At 54.7% G+C, this 17,000-nt stretch overlaps 8 protein-coding genes across 8 annotated transcripts; 5 read left to right on the plus strand and 3 right to left on the minus strand.

The window, feature by feature from the left end:
* Window positions 1-34: 34 nt before the first annotated feature.
* CABS01_04247 (RNA cap guanine-N2 methyltransferase) lies at window positions 35-854 on the minus strand (the record flags this gene model as incomplete). Its single annotated transcript, XM_060537618.1, has 2 exons — window positions 35-707; window positions 772-854. The coding sequence occupies 2 exons, from the start codon at window positions 852-854 to the stop codon at window positions 35-37; spliced, it is 756 nt and encodes a 251-aa protein (XP_060390463.1).
* Window positions 855-1,297: 443 nt separating this feature from the next.
* Window positions 1,298-2,463, plus strand: CABS01_04248 (GRASP55/65 family protein; the record flags this gene model as incomplete). The annotated part of the gene is made up of 2 exons (XM_060537619.1): window positions 1,298-1,462; window positions 1,537-2,463. The coding sequence occupies 2 exons, from the start codon at window positions 1,298-1,300 to the stop codon at window positions 2,461-2,463; spliced, it is 1,092 nt and encodes a 363-aa protein (XP_060390464.1).
* Window positions 2,464-2,810: 347 nt separating this feature from the next.
* CABS01_04249 (DAD family protein) lies at window positions 2,811-3,649 on the minus strand (the record flags this gene model as incomplete). The annotated part of the gene is made up of 4 exons (XM_060537620.1): window positions 2,811-2,877; window positions 2,965-3,028; window positions 3,082-3,139; window positions 3,308-3,649. 4 exons carry the CDS (start codon window positions 3,647-3,649, stop codon window positions 2,811-2,813), a joined length of 531 nt encoding a protein of 176 aa, XP_060390465.1.
* A 600-nt stretch (window positions 3,650-4,249) lies between these two features.
* On the plus strand, window positions 4,250-4,784 carry CABS01_04250 (uncharacterized protein; the record flags this gene model as incomplete). Its single annotated transcript, XM_060537621.1, has 3 exons — window positions 4,250-4,252; window positions 4,313-4,436; window positions 4,591-4,784. 3 exons carry the CDS (start codon window positions 4,250-4,252, stop codon window positions 4,782-4,784), a joined length of 321 nt encoding a protein of 106 aa, XP_060390466.1.
* A 387-nt stretch (window positions 4,785-5,171) lies between these two features.
* CABS01_04251 (uncharacterized protein) lies at window positions 5,172-5,598 on the minus strand (the record flags this gene model as incomplete). The annotated part of the gene is made up of 2 exons (XM_060537622.1): window positions 5,172-5,389; window positions 5,565-5,598. The coding sequence occupies 2 exons, from the start codon at window positions 5,596-5,598 to the stop codon at window positions 5,172-5,174; spliced, it is 252 nt and encodes an 83-aa protein (XP_060390467.1).
* Window positions 5,599-6,119: 521 nt separating this feature from the next.
* Window positions 6,120-7,206, plus strand: CABS01_04252 (prefoldin subunit; the record flags this gene model as incomplete). The annotated part of the gene is made up of 4 exons (XM_060537623.1): window positions 6,120-6,153; window positions 6,262-6,352; window positions 6,885-7,077; window positions 7,174-7,206. 4 exons carry the CDS (start codon window positions 6,120-6,122, stop codon window positions 7,204-7,206), a joined length of 351 nt encoding a protein of 116 aa, XP_060390468.1.
* A 4,483-nt stretch (window positions 7,207-11,689) lies between these two features.
* CABS01_04253 (histone-like transcription factor and archaeal histone) lies at window positions 11,690-12,794 on the plus strand (the record flags this gene model as incomplete). The annotated part of the gene is made up of 4 exons (XM_060537624.1): window positions 11,690-11,846; window positions 12,181-12,291; window positions 12,368-12,495; window positions 12,579-12,794. 4 exons carry the CDS (start codon window positions 11,690-11,692, stop codon window positions 12,792-12,794), a joined length of 612 nt encoding a protein of 203 aa, XP_060390469.1.
* Window positions 12,795-14,057: 1,263 nt separating this feature from the next.
* CABS01_04254 (RNA polymerase I specific transcription initiation factor RRN3) lies at window positions 14,058-16,118 on the plus strand (the record flags this gene model as incomplete). Its single annotated transcript, XM_060537625.1, has 1 exon — window positions 14,058-16,118. One exon carries the CDS (start codon window positions 14,058-14,060, stop codon window positions 16,116-16,118), a length of 2,061 nt encoding a protein of 686 aa, XP_060390470.1.
* Between the last annotated feature and the right edge of the window lie 882 nt (window positions 16,119-17,000).

Raw genomic sequence — 17,000 nt, forward strand, 5'->3', positions numbered from 1 at the left:
TTAGTGAAAGAGCTAGAACAAGAAGAAATGTTCATTACGGTTTTGATTGTGTTGTACTCAACGTTCCCGGTATGAATGCCACCATTGCCTTACTCGCCCCTTCCATGCAATACTGCACTACTTCAAGCTTCTCCCCCTCCGGGGCTAATTTCGCCACCTGTCTCAGATCACTTGTTCGAGGGAGATACAGCGCATGATCCATGGGTTTGCAGGCCTCGTGCAGGTCGTCCAGATTATACGGTTCCATCTTGCTCAGATCAAACACCTCGGCGGTCCGGTACCCCGGTCCACCCCAAGGCGGCGAAGCAAAGACCACCGTCTCGGCCATGTCCACCCTCAACTCCTCGCTCAGCTCCTCGGGGCTCTCCCTCAGCTTGCGGAGGTAGTCGAAGCAGTCCCCGTGGATCCAGGTGATGTACTCCGCGACCTCGTACAGCTCTGCGTTGTGCTGGGCGCACGCCAGGGTGGCGGCGTCGCGCTCGATGGAGATGACGCGATCCCAGCGGGCCGAGAGGGCGAAGGCGATGGTGTTGCCGCCGGCGCCACCGAAGATGTCGACGAGGACGCGTTTTGAGGCGTCGGTGTGGTACATTTCGTTTGCGACTTGGTTTGCGACGGGTTCGGGGGTCACGCCGAACCAGGCGCTATCTGTGAGGTAGACGCCCTCGTCGTACCAGGAGAAGAGGGAGTAGCGCTGGGAAAAGTATCTAGATGTCTGATTAGCTTCTGTTGCGATGTGACCTTTGATCGAAAGGAGAGGGTTTGGTTTACTTTTGAAGATCCCAAGGCACTTCTGCTTTGGACTTGTAGTGATGGCACTCATCCGTTAGGGGGAGTCTGGTGGCCGCCTTCATTTTGGTGGTGATGCATAAGTGTAAGGTAAACTCAATCCCAGTTCCCCTTTGTTAAGAGGGAGATTTCTATGGATTAAGAGTCTAGTTGATCAGACCCATCGAGACAATATCACATGTTGAGACTTATAAGAGAAAGTCGCCCAGTGATGGAAAATGAGATGAACGAGGCTGAAGCAACAGGAAGCTAAAAAGTCAGGTCCCACTTGGTGACCCCACTAGTGTGGGAAGAAGCTTGGATCATCTGCAAGGCTGACGGGGGACCTTGGATGACAGCTTGTTCCAAGTAGGAACGAATGGAATGCTCGCAACGACAAACACCGAGTAAATAGCCACCACAGACCTAAATACTTACCGATCTCGAGCTTACATACCGAGATTCCCGTTCTCAACAAACACGACACAACACAAGAAGATAACTCAGCTCGAGCGTCGAGCGCATCACCATGTTCAATGCGCTGAACCGCTTCATGTCCCGCCTGGATGGGCAGCAACCAACTCAGCAGAATAACCAGGGCTCCTTCGGTTTCCAGGTGCTTCGCAACACGAATCTCGAACTCAACGTTGAGCCTTGGTTTGACTTCATCATCGGTATCAATGGCCGGCCCATCGTACGTAATCTTCGTGACCTAGTATACATCCCATCTCAGACACAAAACACTAACAAGCCGCCCCTCCACACCAGGACAACCCCGACCCAAGCCTCTTCGCCCAAGAAGTCCGCAACTGCGCAGGCGGCTCCGTCTCCCTAGGCCTCTGGTCCGCAAAGGGCCAACGCACTCGCGAGATCCACGCCCTCGTCCCCCACGACACCGCCTCCCTCGGCCTCTCCCTGCAGTGGACCCCCCTCGCCGTCGCCGCCAACATCTGGCACGTCCTCGACGTGGCCGCAAACTCCCCCGCCGACGGCGCGGGCCTTCTCCCTTACGGCGACTACATCCTCGGCAGCCCCGAGGGCGCCCTCCACGGCGAGGGCGGGCTAAGCGAGCTCGTCGAGGACCATATCGGTCGCCCGCTGCGCCTGTACGTGTACAACAACGAGTACGACGTCACGCGCGAGGTGACGATCCAGCCGACGCGCGAGTGGGGTGGCGAAGGCGCGCTCGGGTGCGTGCTGGGCTACGGCGCGCTGCACAGGTTACCTGCGCCGCTGAACGAGCCCGTCGACGCGCCGGGCGAGATGATGTTCGACGCTGGCGGGGAGAAGGCCGACCCGGCCGCCGCGCTGTACGGGAAGGCGGGCCCCGTAGGCGAGGTGCAGCAGAATCTTTTCTCGCCCGCCACGCCTGGTCTCGGCGCACCTCCTCCTCCGACAGGGGGTGACTTCTTGGTCCCCGCGCAAATGATGGACGCGGGTGCCGCGGCGCCGCCGCCTCCTGCGGGCACGCCGACGACGAGGAAGAAGAAGGAGAGGCATCACGGCGGGAACAATAACTTTATGGACGACTACTTCAAGGAGGAGGAGAAGAAGAGCAGGGAGGCGGATAATGCGCCCAGCGGGAGGGGTACCCCTGTTGCGCCGCCTCCGAAGATGGGGGGACCGCCGCCGCCGCCTAGAGCTGGTTCGACAGGACCACCGAGGGATCAGCCTGCGGCCGAGGGTGCTGAGTGATAGAGAAGGGGTTGGGAAGCTGAGGCTGGTGGGTGGGTGTCAGGATTATAGAACTAGAAGTTTGGAGCCCACTGTGATGATGATTCCCAGAATTGCACTTTTTTTTCTTCTTCTCTGACATCTACCGTGCTGTGATGCAACGCCTGCTCAAATAATGTACATTGCTTTGTTCGTTCCGCATGCTCATGCGATTGTGATATTGTTGCGTTGATGCTTCATCACCAATTGGTCTATCCACCCCCTACTTCGAACCTCAGTCTTTGGCCTTGAGGACGGACACCCCCTTTTCTTGTCCTGACTGAAGATAAAAGAACTTGTCTCCTGTTCCTTTCATCTGGTATGTGCTCTTAGTTTATGAAGTTGACGCAGAAGAAGTGCAGAATCAGACTGCACGCGACGTAGTCGGCAAAAGCTCTGTCATTGTAGTGTTAGTCTCTGTAGTCGTTGTCTTCTGTTCGTGGTTTTTTGCGACTGAGGAGAGGGAGAAGGAAACTGGCATACCTCTCAGGTGATACGGAGGGGAAGTCGGACTTGTTGGCCTCGGTGGTCTGGATGCGCAAGGATGCTAGACGACTAAAGTTAGCGATTGTCAAGTGTGCTGCCATGATTTTGTCTTACCAGTGAGGACGAATTGGCCGACGGTGGCAGAGAAACCGGAGAGGAAGGCGTTGAAGGGCTATTTCGCATCATGACGTTAGCAGTTGTTGTTCCGTAGGTTTCCATATGATAATCCACCAAGGTTCCTTCCTCAAGCCATAACTGTACAAATAATCCCCATCTGTGATTTCCAAGAGGCAAGAAGCCTCCAACCAATTGAGAGGGTAAGATATAAGAAAAGACATACGTAGTTTCCAGCAACCACGCAGTACAAGAACTGCAGCGCGCCAACAACGACCAAGAAGGCCATGAAGACGTCAATCAGCTTGGTGCGCTGCGGCGTGCTCTTGACGTAGTGGTTGTAAATGTTGGCCAGGACCTGGTCCCAGTTCTGGGCGCCGCTGCCGCTGCCGGTGCTCTTGGGGGTCATGGTGATGGGTACGGCCTTGGGCTGCGAGGTCATCGTGCCCGGGATCGCGGCGGCGGCGGTCGGTCCCGCGGGCGAGGTGGGCGGCTCGGGGTGGTGGACTGCGGGAGCGGCAGTAGCAGGTGCTGCTTTTTGGGAGGAGGCGGTTCGCTTGGGCGCCATTGTTGGGGATTTTGATCGTCGAAATCGGGGGGGATGGGAGGGGAGAGTTTGGCGGTACTTTGAGAGGAAATTCGGGGTTCGGGTGGGTGGTGAACCGAAGAGTTGAGGAAATGTCTCCTTCCAGATTGTCTCGATTGCTGCGTACGTACTGCGGTCACCAGTACAATTGAGAGCTGGGGGGGGAGCTCTGGAGGACACGAAAGCTTGAAGCCACAGGGCGTCAGGTGATAGATGTGGCTGGTGTGGCCTTGTACCCATGAGCAAGAGCGTTGCCAAGCCACGAATCTGGGGTAGCAGTCCAGTGGTGGTCCCTGACGACTCCCGCTGCGGCGTGCCCCTGGGAAATGTCGTGATTAGTCAGGGTCCCGTCGATGGATGAGATCATCCAGCAGCTTTCCCAGAAGCTGTTCCTTTTTTGAGTGGGTGGGAGGCCGAAGCTTTGACTTCCCGAGGCACCGAAGCAAGCAAACAACGGAACTTCCTCACCTCTGCTCACCAAGGAACTATCTTACTAATTCTCACTTCAATTCATCTCAATCGCAATCCGACATCGATTGAATTTGTGTTCCCAGTAATTTCTCACAAACAAATCACTCCAAAATGGTACGATGACTTGTCTCCTTCGCATAAGAACGTAAAGCTGACAAAAGACAATATGCGCAGTCCTCTGACCTCTCCGTCCCCTCCTTCGCCCTGGCCGTATTGACGGCCGGAGGCGGCATCGCCGGCTACGCCCGGACAAAGTCCGTCCCGTCCATCGTCGCCGGAGTCAGCGTCGGTCTTCTCTGTACGCATAACTCCACCGCGCCATCATCCCCTTTCCTACATCTCTCAACATCCCCCCTCCATCCGCTTCACAGCATCCATCCCCTGCCCCGCGTTGTCGCATAAGTAGCTTCAGTAGGTTGGCAACATGAGTGAGCTAACCCGAACTTACGCAGACGGCCTCGGCGGCTACCGCATCCAGAACCGCGAGCCCTACGGCGTCGAGCTGAGTCTGCTCGCCTCGGCGGTCCTCGGTGGCTCCGCCATCCCCCGCGCCATCCGCCTCCGCAAGCCCGTGCCGATCCTCCTCAGTGTGCTGTCTGTCTTTGGTCTCTTCACCTTTGGCAACGAGTTCCGTCGCACGTTGTGAAGGGAATGAGTGTTTGGGAGGAGTTGTAGGATTGTTGAAGGATGAGAAGAGTATGGGTGTTGTTTTGTAGGAATACAAATTATCCAACAATTTTGCCGTATTTCTTTTTTGTCTCTGCTGACGTGAGAACATCGATCGAGTATAATCTATTGTACAATCTCTTGCTCCCTCATAGGATGCCCCAAACCATTAGATCGCTCATGTTATTTTTGGTATTCCGTCCCGACCCAGATGCCGTCGCCAAAAATCAATGTAGTTGCGAGTGTTCGTAGTATAATACAATTCGTGTTTTTTTCCCTTGTTGCCGACCTGTCCACCAGTCGTCTAGGTCAGAAAAACGATTCGGTCGTTTGTCGGTCGTCTGCTTCTGTGATTTAGCTCCGCAGTCTAATCGAGACCGAGCGACTTGTTGAGCTCCTTTATCCGGTTCTCGCGCTCCTCCCTCTTGGCCCTCGCAGCAGCCCGGTTGGCCTCGGTGCGCCTTGCGCGCGCGCCGCGGAGGCACTCGCTGACCTTGTCCTTTGCGTCGTTGCAGCCACCGAGGGACTTGAACATGAAGCCCTTTGCGTGGCACTCTTCGAGGGCGACCATGATGTCTTCGCACTCTGTTTCGCAGGAGGAAAGCGGTTAGTATGGATGCTTTCTCGTGGTTGGTACGATATCCAGGGGGTAAAGGGGGGGGCATGTGGCAATGCGACGGGGTTTGAATGACCCAAAGGCGAGAGGGAGGAGGAGGGGCGCGGATGGAAATCATGACGGATGCATATGTTGGTGACTTACCGAAGTTGTCCTTGGTGTGCAGGTGAGGATGCATTTTTGATTCGGCTTCGTGGGTTGTTTACGGAATTGAGAAAGGTCAAGTCAAGGGAAGGGTTGTCAAACTGTCGTGGGAGGAAGAGTTTGTTCGTCGTCGGTGTTTGCTTTGTGATCACGATTGTAGATGCGCCAGAGGAAATTCCCGGTGAGTTTCCTATGCGATAGAAGATTGGGAATTGGCCTGCGAGGGATTGGATAAGACCACTTCGGTTCGGTGGGGCAGCAGGCGGCGCGCCGGGCTTTGTGCATTTTCGGGGTGGTCTCAGTCAGTCAGTCACCTGTGAGGTATCCGGAGAGAGCGCGGCAAAAGCTCGGGCCACATCGAATACCCTTCTAGAACTTCCATCCCACAGTTGGTCACTGCTCGCGCGCGGTGGTGGAGGGGAGGGTCGATTACCTCAGGCTTGTCCGTTCGCTCCCTCACTGTGAGATTCATAGCCCTGCATTGTACCTACCTTACTTTCTTCAACGAGGTCTCATCAACCCCGGCCATTCATCTCTCACAGACTTGACTTCACGATGGCGGCCCAGGTGAGCCAGAAGAAGCAGCAAGGTTAGTTGACTCACTCACCATTCCTCGACCGCCGAGGGGGGAAAGGAGATGTTACTCTTGGAAGCATAACCCCGCCATGGTTTTCATTGCTAACCTGCTTTTTCCTAGACCTGCAAACGCAGTATGGCGTCTACAAGAACACCCTGCAACAGATTGCGCAAAAGATTGGCGATGTAGAGCAAGAAGCCGAAGAACACAAGTGCGTCTTTCTGTTCCTATTCCGAGTCTTCCTTATCTTCACTTCATCTTATTCCCTCACGGCGCCTTCGCAATATTGAGAGACAGAGAAAGGCCGTCACCCATGCCCTGGATGAGATCGTGAACCCTGCGTCGTCCAAGGAAAGGGGTGGTATAGGCACATGATGGATTTTCTCTCCCCTTCTCGTTCTCAAACCGGAACTCACTCCGGCATGGCCCTCCGCCAACTGTTCGCCCTCATCACACCGCTCTTCACTCTTCATTCCTTCAGAAACTCAAATGACGAACCCTTGATGAACCCCCCCCCCCCCCCCCCCCCCCCCCCCCCCCCCCCCCCCCCCCCCCCCCCCCCCCCCCCCCCCCCCAACAACCTCCCTTTTCCCCCCCCTCCCCCCCCAACCCCCCCCCCCCCCCCCCCGCCTCCCCCCCCCCCCCCCCCCTCCCGCCTTTCCCCTCGTTGCCTCTCTCCCCGGCACACCGCCTCCCATGAATAATGAACCGTTTTTATTCTAACCTTGACTCGTTTCACACAGGCTCGTCCTAGAGACCCTGCAACCGCTATCCGAGGACCGGAAGTGCTTCCGCCTCATCAACGGCGTCCTCATGGAGCAGACGGTCAAGGACGTCATGCCCGCCCTGACGACCAACTCGGAAGGTCTGAAGAAGGTCCTGGAGGACCTTGTCAAGCAGTACAAGGCTAAACAGGACGAGCTGGAGAAGTGGAAGGTTCGTGTTGGATGCAAGAGACATTGCTCCTTTTACTTTCCTCCTGCTATGAGGTCACTGGATTGTAAACGATTACTGACGAATGTGGAATTATAGAAGAAGAACAATGTTCAGGTTGTTCAGAACTGAGATTTAGGAACATTGGGTTTGGATCACCATAATGTTGGTCTGCAACGTTGACTTCGATAGTCTTTGTGCAACAGACTGATGACGACGGCCTTTCGGTCTGCTCGGTGCACATAGATCGACGGAACGGGTGATTTGGACGGGGAACAAAAGACGGCTTTTTCGTCGTGTGTTCTTGATCAGGCGTTCTAGTTGCGGCCTCTACTGAGAAGAGCACAAGGGACAGCAAAATCGTTATGCGAACATCAAAGGCGTCCAAAATGAGGCGGCATCGAATATACCCATGGGTTGATGCTACGATGAGGGGAGGAAGCCAACCCAGCAATACATCTCAGCCTCAGGAAAATAGAGACATGAAGACCACGCAGTGGCAGCAATGCGTTGTTCGACGTCGTAGACTTGTGAGACATTCAGAAGCAATAGAGATAACGGCGGTAACCGCGTTTCAGTGCCCAACAAGATCGTACTTGCAAAGGTCGTCAGACTGGCAGACCACTGAGAAAAGATCATTGGCACATCTGGCGATTCAAGATGGCTGGCTGAGATCGACCCAACTGGCGAGGCGTGCTTACTGGCTGCCTGTCATGCGGCCTAGTGACGAAAAGGTGTGCTGCGTGTGGCCTCTGACAACCTGACGGCCGTTCGCTCGCGTCTGAAAGCCTCCTTTTTCCGGGGCTACGAGACCAATGCCTACCTATTAGCTCACATCGTTTCTTTCGAAAGAATGACGCTAAACACTTGAAATTTGTCTGCCACTCGGGAGAGAAGGCACCGCGGAGCGGAGGCGGACCGGCCCATGGTGACCGGCGACGGGTTGGAGCCTGGCCAGACGTCAGAAGCTGTACCGCGTGTGCGTATATGGAGCCTATCTGTCTAATGGGCAGAGGGCGGTCATCCGATTCGTAAAGTGCCAAGTGATGAAACGTGAGGTCTGCGGTGATCGACTGATGTTCCCGTTCTGAGGGTTCTTACAGCCGTGATATCATGCTTGGTCGAGCTAATGCCCAACGAGCGGCACGATTTGGCCCTGATCCGTGGTCAGCCGCGGGCTAAGTAGATGCGGGAGGCAACCAGTGGTCTAGATCCGCCTCGCTCTTCCATGGAGTTTCCTCATAGTCGCATGCATCCTGTAGGTACAAGTACGAAATCGCATTCAGTAAGTGGGTTGGCAACATCATGGACTACCAAATACGGACATGGTCGCGGACACAAGCAGTGGGTTATTGACGACCGCCTGGACCTAGTAATGCATGGCCGTACCCAGGCCTCGGATGATGTCGAGGAATGTTCATATTGAGTTGTAGACAGGGCGCAGGACTTGACAATCGAAATTGACACAGCGACGACATTGCCCGATTCCCCGATGCTGGCGTCGGGCAGTTAAACAGCTTGATGGCTCACGCAGAGAGACCAGACCGGTACCCCTCGGCGCTGCTGTAAGAGACCAGGGTCGACACAAAATGTGGCTCTGAGTTGTCACCAGCTCTGGGGTGAGAAGCAGTGCAGCCAACACATGCAACCCTTTCGCCTGTGACATGAAATCACCCGCAACGGCGAGGGAAGGCCGAAGTGCGAACGGATGCTGATACGGTATACATACTGCGTACCCCTCTCGCCATGATGAGTGGGAAAAGGAGGGGTAGGAACCGCATCATCCGGACTAGGGTCGTGGAAAACAAGAGTGGAAGGTCAGCGCATCACTGCATCGCAGGAGTTTTTGGTGGTGGTCCTTCATTTTTGTTGCGGCAGGCATCGTCCAATCCGAGCCCAATCCAAATAAAGGGTTATTGGCTCCCGACAGAGCAGAGGAGCCCAACTTCGATGAGGGTGACTGGCTGAGTTGGCGGTTGTCTGTTGCAGCGCTGCATGCAGGGTCGGGCGTACTGTAAGGCGATGGGCCGCCGATTGGTGACCGGCGCCTCCTTGAGACAGATTGGAAGAATTTCTCCGCGACTTTCTTCCTCCTAAAGGTGGTAGTTGAGTCGCACGTCTGGCTGGTGTACCCAGGGCAACCAACGTCAACCGGGCTCTCTCTCGTCTCTTGCGAAGCGAAAGAGCCATCATTGGACGTCATGTTGCGCAGCCTTGTTTGCGTGTATCTCAAATGGCCCATTCAAGAGGCCCCTCTTCAGTTATCGCGCCCGAAGAGGAAAGTAGCTGTACGAGCCAACCAAGGTGCACGTTTCGGCCCAAGCGGTCGTCATCCAGGGCGCTTGCTTTGGCTGCCGTCAGCCTTCTCGTGCCTGACACGGTCTGGTTGGGGGCGATGTTGAGAAAGACAGCTGACAGGTTCGACGGCTTGTTTACTCCAGACGGTGCCATTGTCAAATCAGCCGGCGCCCTCGCCCTCCCACTCGGTCTTGTCGCAACGGATGAGCTACCCAAACTGCCACAAGTCGCACGGTCGATGAATCCACATCGGTATAAGTAACTATCGTATTGCGCCAGCTGCATCTTTCTTTTGATGACACCTGTTGAGGGCGATGGGCATGGGCCCGCGCGATAGAGCTTACCAATGCTCTTGAGCGGACGTCTTTGGTTTCCCCACCTCAAGATCAAAGGTATCATCAGCAGACTTGCAAGAACAGAAGCTCACATCATACTTCCGTCCCGTTATGTCGGTTGTGCTTCATGCACCCGCTTGGCGTCCGCCATGGGCCGGTGGAAGGCAAGGTAGCTGTGCTTGCTACCCTCCTCTGAGCTTAGTGAAGTGGCTTTGCGCAGCCCATCCGTACACCGCTCATATACGGGAGGACGGGCAGGATGACCAGCGTCCGTGTTGATACAGCATGAATGCATGCAATGACACATCAAATTTTGCTAGGCAGGAGTATCGGAAGGGATGGGAGAGGTAAGTATGAGTTGCCTTTCTTGTACCTTTCGTCGATCCCGTGGTGGTGCTGGTAGACGACGGATTCTTAGCTTCCGGAGGGTAGTTTTGATCTTTGATCTCGGATGCCTCGTGGTCTGACGGGGGGTTTTGCAGGGTCGAAGATGTCGTCAGACTGACAGACGCCCAAACTGACATCCGAGCGCGTGAGCTCGGTAAACCGTAAATAAAATGGAGTATGCGAAAAGCAGTCGCAGCTTCCAGGTTCGGAGCGCATCCCCTCAGCCGCGTGGTGTTAGGGAAGAGGATCAGATGGATGGGGGATCCAGGTACCGCGCTAAACCTTGGAGGACGACATGGAGCTGACAGGTACTTGCAAAGGTGGTGTTGAATGAATATATTTCAGAAGTACTCATCACGTTATCGATAAAACGGCTGGTGGGCAGCGCGACTTTGAGGGACTTTGGCCTTGTTATTGTGTTTAATGCGCCTGCCTCTTGTTGACCGCACCTTCATTGCCCACTTTCCCTCCATTTCTCCCTTCTGCACCAACCCCACGTTCTTGCAGCCATCAACAAGTACAGGTGTATCCTCCATTCAAGGCGCATTGTTAGGGTCTACTGCGACCTCGATCGAACAACTCAGACACCCCAAATTCATGTAAGGAAAAGAATTCTACAACCCCTTGTCGACGGCACTTGCTGGCCCCTCTCCCATGTTTCCCCCCAACCACACACACCACACGCACACACAACCACACACAACGCGCGCGTTGAGTGCTTAGGTCCTTCACTGCTCGGCCTCTTCCCACTCCTCTCACGCCCCGTTTCCCGTCCCTCTCTCTCACTCTCCGTCCTGTTCGGGTCAAGCGAAGCTTTTCTCTGACGCGCTTTTGCAGCTGTTACCTTTTGATTCCCCTATCACGGCTCTCCCGTCCGGTCGACCGGTGTGTAACCATAGGTCGACTCTTTGCGCGCCCAAAGCTCCGCCAAAAGTCTCAACGACACGCGAAAATCCGTACTGTACCAGCAACGGACCGGCTGCCCACGCGCCTCTTCGACGCAGCGCTCCGCACCTCCGCCCCGAAAAGCTCACACAAGTACCTTACCTCTCTTCGCCTTGGGGATACCTGATTCGACCCAACTTCACCCACCCCCATCGCGACTCGCAAACCCCATCTACCTTCCGCCTTACAGGTCAAACCCGCGCCGAGCTTCGAGCACCAACCCGGAGGACTGCGCATATCCACAGCTGCAGCAGGGCGATCGAGAAACGTCTTTGCCAGTTCGACGCTACCCTCTCCTTGGACTAGACGTTGGCCATTCCTGTGGGACCCGCAAACGCAGCCACCCTCATCCCGCTTTTTTTCAAGTCTCTGTCGCCAAACTCAACTCGGGCAAGGCAGCATACAGGCCACCCCAGGAAGATCCGTCATAGCCTGAAGTCAAGACAGGGCCTGCCAGGGGATCGCGAGTAAAAGTAATCCTGTCCAGGACAGGATTGACGCACACTTTCTGCAGCTAAGCCGCCAGACTTGCAAGCCCTACGGACCTGCAACGTGTCAGGGAACACATCATCCTAAGCCCGTCGTGTGTGCGAGCTGCAAGAGCCCAAGCAAATTACAAGAACGCCAGCAGCCGCTGCAGGTAGCCAAATATGTCGGACTCCCCCCAATCTCCTCCCAAGGATGTCGACCAAGGTGTACAATCACCGGAAGAGGAACAAATGAACGAGGCTCAAGACCCACAGTCCGGTGGACTCACCTATGAGTTCGAGGTCAAGGAGCAGGACCGCTGGTTGCCCATAGCCAATGGTAAGCCACATCCCCTTCCCCAACGAAATCAAGAAGCCGGCGACGACTACGACGACGACGATGCTTGACCTGAGGCTTTGTGTTTGCTTGCGGTTGCTATGACTATGGTCTGTGAACTGGATTGGCCGGTCTGCTTGCTTGCTCTCCGCTTCCACTCGCTGTTCTTTGACGTTGGTTGCGAAATAGTCAACCAAAACATCACCAAAGACGGCAGCGCAGGGCTAGAAGGGATCAATGTCTCACGAATCGTCACCAAAGTCGCCAGAAATAACAGGTGCTTCCGGCGGTGAGAAGTACGATGAACTTGACGCTAATATACGAAACTTTGCTCCAGTCGCCCGCATCATGAAGAATGCGCTCCCTGAAAACGCAAAGATCGCCAAGGAAGCGAAAGAATGCATGCAGGAATGCGTCAGCGAGTTCATCTCGTTCATCACGAGTGAGGGTAAGTGCAATTCCTAACCGCTGCTCTCCCCGAGTTTAGGGGCAACGAGACTGAAGAGATATCTGACCTATCACAGCCTCGGAGAAGTGTCATCAGGAGAAGAGAAAGACGGTTAACGGAGAAGACATTCTATTCGCCATGACTTCTTTGGGGTTCGAGAATTACGCAGAGGCCCTCAAGATCTACCTCTCGAAATACAGAGAAGTATGTATATTCTATATTTCGGCTCAGAACTCTGCCGTCATCAACTTCTAAACAGGACTAATGAGCTCAACTGACGATTCCAGCAGCAATCCCAGTCCAACAGGGGAGAAACCTCCCACCGTCCAGGCAGCAGTGGCTACGGCGCCAACCCGCCAACCGGAGCAGGAAGTTTCCAAGCCGAGCCACAAAACAGCGTCCTCGGAGGCCAGCAAGGAGATGGCACCGCCGACGCTCAGGGCTACATGTACGGCGCGCAGACAGGGCACAATGGTACCGGCGGTGCCGACGGCTACCAGTAATGTGATTCACACCTGAGACGGCTGGATAGTGTTTTGAAAGGGCGATTTTATCTTTTTTTTTTTCCCATCTCGACATATATGTACTAGTTGCGACTTGACGACGACCAAGCCCGACGAATGAAGGACGCCTGGACATTTGTTCAAGTCTGTATAAGTACGGAGGCAGGGGGTCTCAGACTACCTGGCCATGGATGGAAACGGGGCACACGGTTGTATATGAGGGCCTCAGGAGTCAGTTATGGGAAGGGGAGCGGAACGGTTAACCCAAAAGTGTGGAGTGGAGGGGGTTCGTCTTTTCTTTGACTCAATTGTCTATTTGATAGATTCCCCCCAATGGCGTTGCGATTCAGTAAGCCATGCTCAACCAATCAGTGGTTTTGAAGCATCGGCAGAGAGCAGTTCAGCAAGCATCGAAGCTTTTGGAAACGGACCCGGGCCGTATCTCCAAAGCACTGGTAGCTACAGCACTTCAGATAGCTTGTTATTCCACTTCCGTCGCGCAAACGAACGAGGCACATGGGCTCCATTGTCATCGTTTGATCTTGTGCAGCGCGGTCAGGCTATAGCTGCTGGCTGCCTTGATCATCCAACTTCTTCATACCGTGAGGTGTGTAAAGTAGGCATCCAAGGTATGTTGAAATATATATCCAATAAGAAGCTCAAAGGACGTCGTCATAGGCTTCAAGGTTCCCCAGTATCTTGGCCGCCACTTAGATTCCACCAAGCTCCCGTCATTGTTCCATTACCGAGAGTGCACGGTCCAGACGAATTCCAGGGGTCTTGAGTGCTCTGAAAGACTGAGCCTGGGGGCAGCCCACCAGCCCAAGTCCAGGTTGAACGAGGCACGTGCGCAGCCCCTCCAGTCTCAAAATTTTCCCCCCTTCGCAGCCAAACAGAACGGCGGGCAGCCCACTCGACGAAAAAAAGCGTCGGCGGCAGCTCACGCCGAACTAGAAACTTTACCAGGCAACCAACCGCCACCGTACCACGAAATAATTTCGGTCGGCCGACACAACAACGTCCAGAAATCAACACGTTCTTTCGAGGACAATAATTCGAAACGATTCCACATTGTCGCAAGAGAGCGAGACATGCATAACGACTTTCCCTGCAGATCCTCGCGCCACACAGTGACCCTTCAATGAGAATTGCCAACCGCCGACCACTGTGAAGATCTGACCTCGAGCCTGAGCCGCCGGAAGAAAGAGAGGGAAGACGAAGGCGAGAGCACAGAGCCTCGGCCACCACAAACAACCCATTCTCATGCGTCCTTTCACCCCCATCTCCAGACACCGGTCTGGTCCACCACCGAGAACGGCGACGCCCATAAAAAGCATCTTGCGTCAAACGACAGTCCTCGGCCGGAGGAAAGCTGACGAAATCGAGTTCGATGACCCGCCCTCGAGCCCGACAAAGAGGCGGAAAGTCCTCATCAACGAAATGAAAAACCGCGTCTTCGAGTTTGGCAGTCGCTCAATGGACGAGGTCAACTCGGAAGTGAGGAAGGCACTGGAGGAGCACCTCATGGGCGAGGACGAGGACTACGACATGCTCAAGGAGATTTTCGCCAACGACAAGCAGCGATACCTGCCACCCGTCGCCGGAGAAGATGAGGATACGCTCAAGCCCCAAGAGCTCAAGGGCTACGTTCTGGCGCTGACCAGCTGCGTGCCGCTGCTGAAGAACAAGGCTTGCAATGGCCTCGTGAAGACTGTCTTGCAGGTCTCGTGGTTGGGCCGCGACGAGGACTTCTTCAAGGTGTACATCCAGTTCCTGGCCGCTCTCGTCAGTGCCCAGGGATCCTATCTGACGCATGTCTTGTCCATGATCGTCGAAAAGTTCTCTCACTCTAGACAGTCAGAGTGGAGCGTCGCCGATTTTCCCACCGTCAGCCGAGCAACGATGCGCGAAAGGCTACACACCGGCCTTCAGTACATTCTTCAAATGTTCCCCGCCGCCACACCTGTTCTCCGCGGCCTCCTCGAAACCAAGTTTCCCTTTGATGACGACCCGAAAAAAATGTTCGTTGCCTACGTCAACAACCTTCTGAGGTTAAAGGAATACGCGGGAGATTTGGACCTCGAAATTGTCGACGTGCTGCTGTCACGACTGGTTAAGATTGATGTCCAGATGCAGACGGATCTCGACGACCTCGACGACGACCTTACGGCATCAGTTGCCTACGCGCTCAGCAAGTCATTGGATACCGGCTCATGGGAGGGCGATGAGGAGGCTTCGGACGAGGACAGCGATGACGAGTCCGTTGACAGCGATGATTCCGACTTTGATGACAATGAGGAAAAGATTCGCGTGGTCAAGGGCAACGTTGAAAAGCTGGATGCTATCCTCGATACGCTGTTTGCCCACTACACACCCCTCTGCGAAAATCCCGATTCGGATCAAGCATGGGAGCGATATGCCTTGCTCGTACAGTCATTTGGAAAAATTGTGCTGCCAACGTACAAGTCCCGCCATACCCAGTTCCTCCTTTTCCACTTTGGCCAAATGTCAGCTCGCCTGCGCGACACCTTTGTCGGCAGTTTGATGCACATTTTTGGTTCGCAAAACCGACCGAGCTTTGTTCGTCAAGCAGCGGCAACATACCTTGCCGGATTCATGGCGCGAGGCGCCCACGTGCCGTCTGACCTGGTGCGCACAGTCTTTGCGCTGTTGCTCAAGCAGATGCAAATCTACCGCCTCAAGCACGACGCGGACGCCCGAGGACCAGATCTGAGAAGACACCAGATCTACTACGCACAAGTACAGGCCGCGCTGTACATGTTCTGCTTCCGCTGGCGCGACTTGATCGTGTCCACACCAGAATTTGTCGACCCAGAGGACCCCGCATCGTATCTTGGTCACGAGCTGGAATGGATGCAAGGGATGAGAGAAGAGCTCTCTGCCAGCGTATACTGCAAGATGAATCCTCTCAAGATCTGCGCACCGGCTATTGTCGAGGAGTTTGCGACACTATCACACAAGCTCGGTCTCATGTACATCTTCCCGCGTGTCGAGGAGAACAAGCGGATCAGACTGTCACAATTTGTATCAGACACCTACGGCACTGGCGGCGCACTCCGAGATACGGGCTCGGGAGCGCAAGACGAGGAAGCATACCAGCTTGACCCCTATTTCCCGTTCGACCCTTACCAGCTGCCCGTGAGCAAGCGGTGGGTCCAGAACGATTACGTACACTACCAGGCTATCCCGGGTCTTAATATGACGGCCGACAGTGACAGCGAAGACGACGACGAGGAGAACGTTCCGGAGACAGACGTTGAGGAAGACACTGCTACCGCCAGCGAGGACGAAGACGACGACTGAAGCGGGTTCCGTGAGAGAGGCGGGGCAGATCAAATGCATTCATACGGCGTTGGGTGGTCACAAAAAAGTAAAAGCGAATTTGGGCCAATTTGGCATTGATTACATGATTCCCGCAAGGCGTTTGGGGGTGAAGAAGATGACGAAGAGATTTGAGATGTTGGAAGTGGTGGAAAGATTTCTGGAAGCAGACCATGTCGAAGATGTTGAAGAAGCAAAATTTCTGAACCGCTCTACGAATAGTGGATGTGAGAAAGATGGGAAAGAGATACCTTGCTTTCGTCAACCCACAACAAGGTCGCTGCCAGTATAATGAAAACCAAATCATTGTCAAGACTTGTTTCTCAGCGCTTCAGCTTTTCAGCCGCTACCATTCCTTTCGTTTCTCGCTGCCCTCCCTCATCAGTGACAAATCGTTGCAACAATTTGAATCTGATTTGAAAAGACGCAAAGGGATGGATGGATGTGCAGTACCTTAGTAAGATCTTACCAAGGCAACTCAAATTCTTAGATTCTATCGAGATTGCAGCTGAGGTGACACCCACGGTAAAATGGTACGGTGTTAGGCGCCAGGCACGTGAGGTGATCGGCCACTTGTCCCTCAATTGGATAAGCGCCGTCCCTCACCTCGCTTCCCTCTCTCCTCAGGCCTGTCGGTTAGTTCCCTTGGCGTACCACTGTGCCGCCCGGCAGACAGACGAACAAGCCCCAGAATCCCTGAGAATCCCTGGGAGGAGGGGCGGTTTCCTGTGCTGTGTAGGTAGGTAGTGCTGTACTCCGTACGCTGCGGCGCTCTGGCGGTCCCTGCCAACAGCGAGGAAGTTTAGCTGGCTCTGGCGCTCTCTCTTATCTCCATTCTCTGGGCCCTTTCCTCCTGCTCTTGCG

The sequence above is a fragment of the Colletotrichum abscissum genome, assembly GCF_030869225.1.
Source record: "Colletotrichum abscissum strain IMI 504890 chromosome Unknown Scaffold_8.1, whole genome shotgun sequence".
In the NCBI taxonomy this organism is placed as follows: Eukaryota; Fungi; Ascomycota; class Sordariomycetes; order Glomerellales; family Glomerellaceae; genus Colletotrichum; species Colletotrichum abscissum.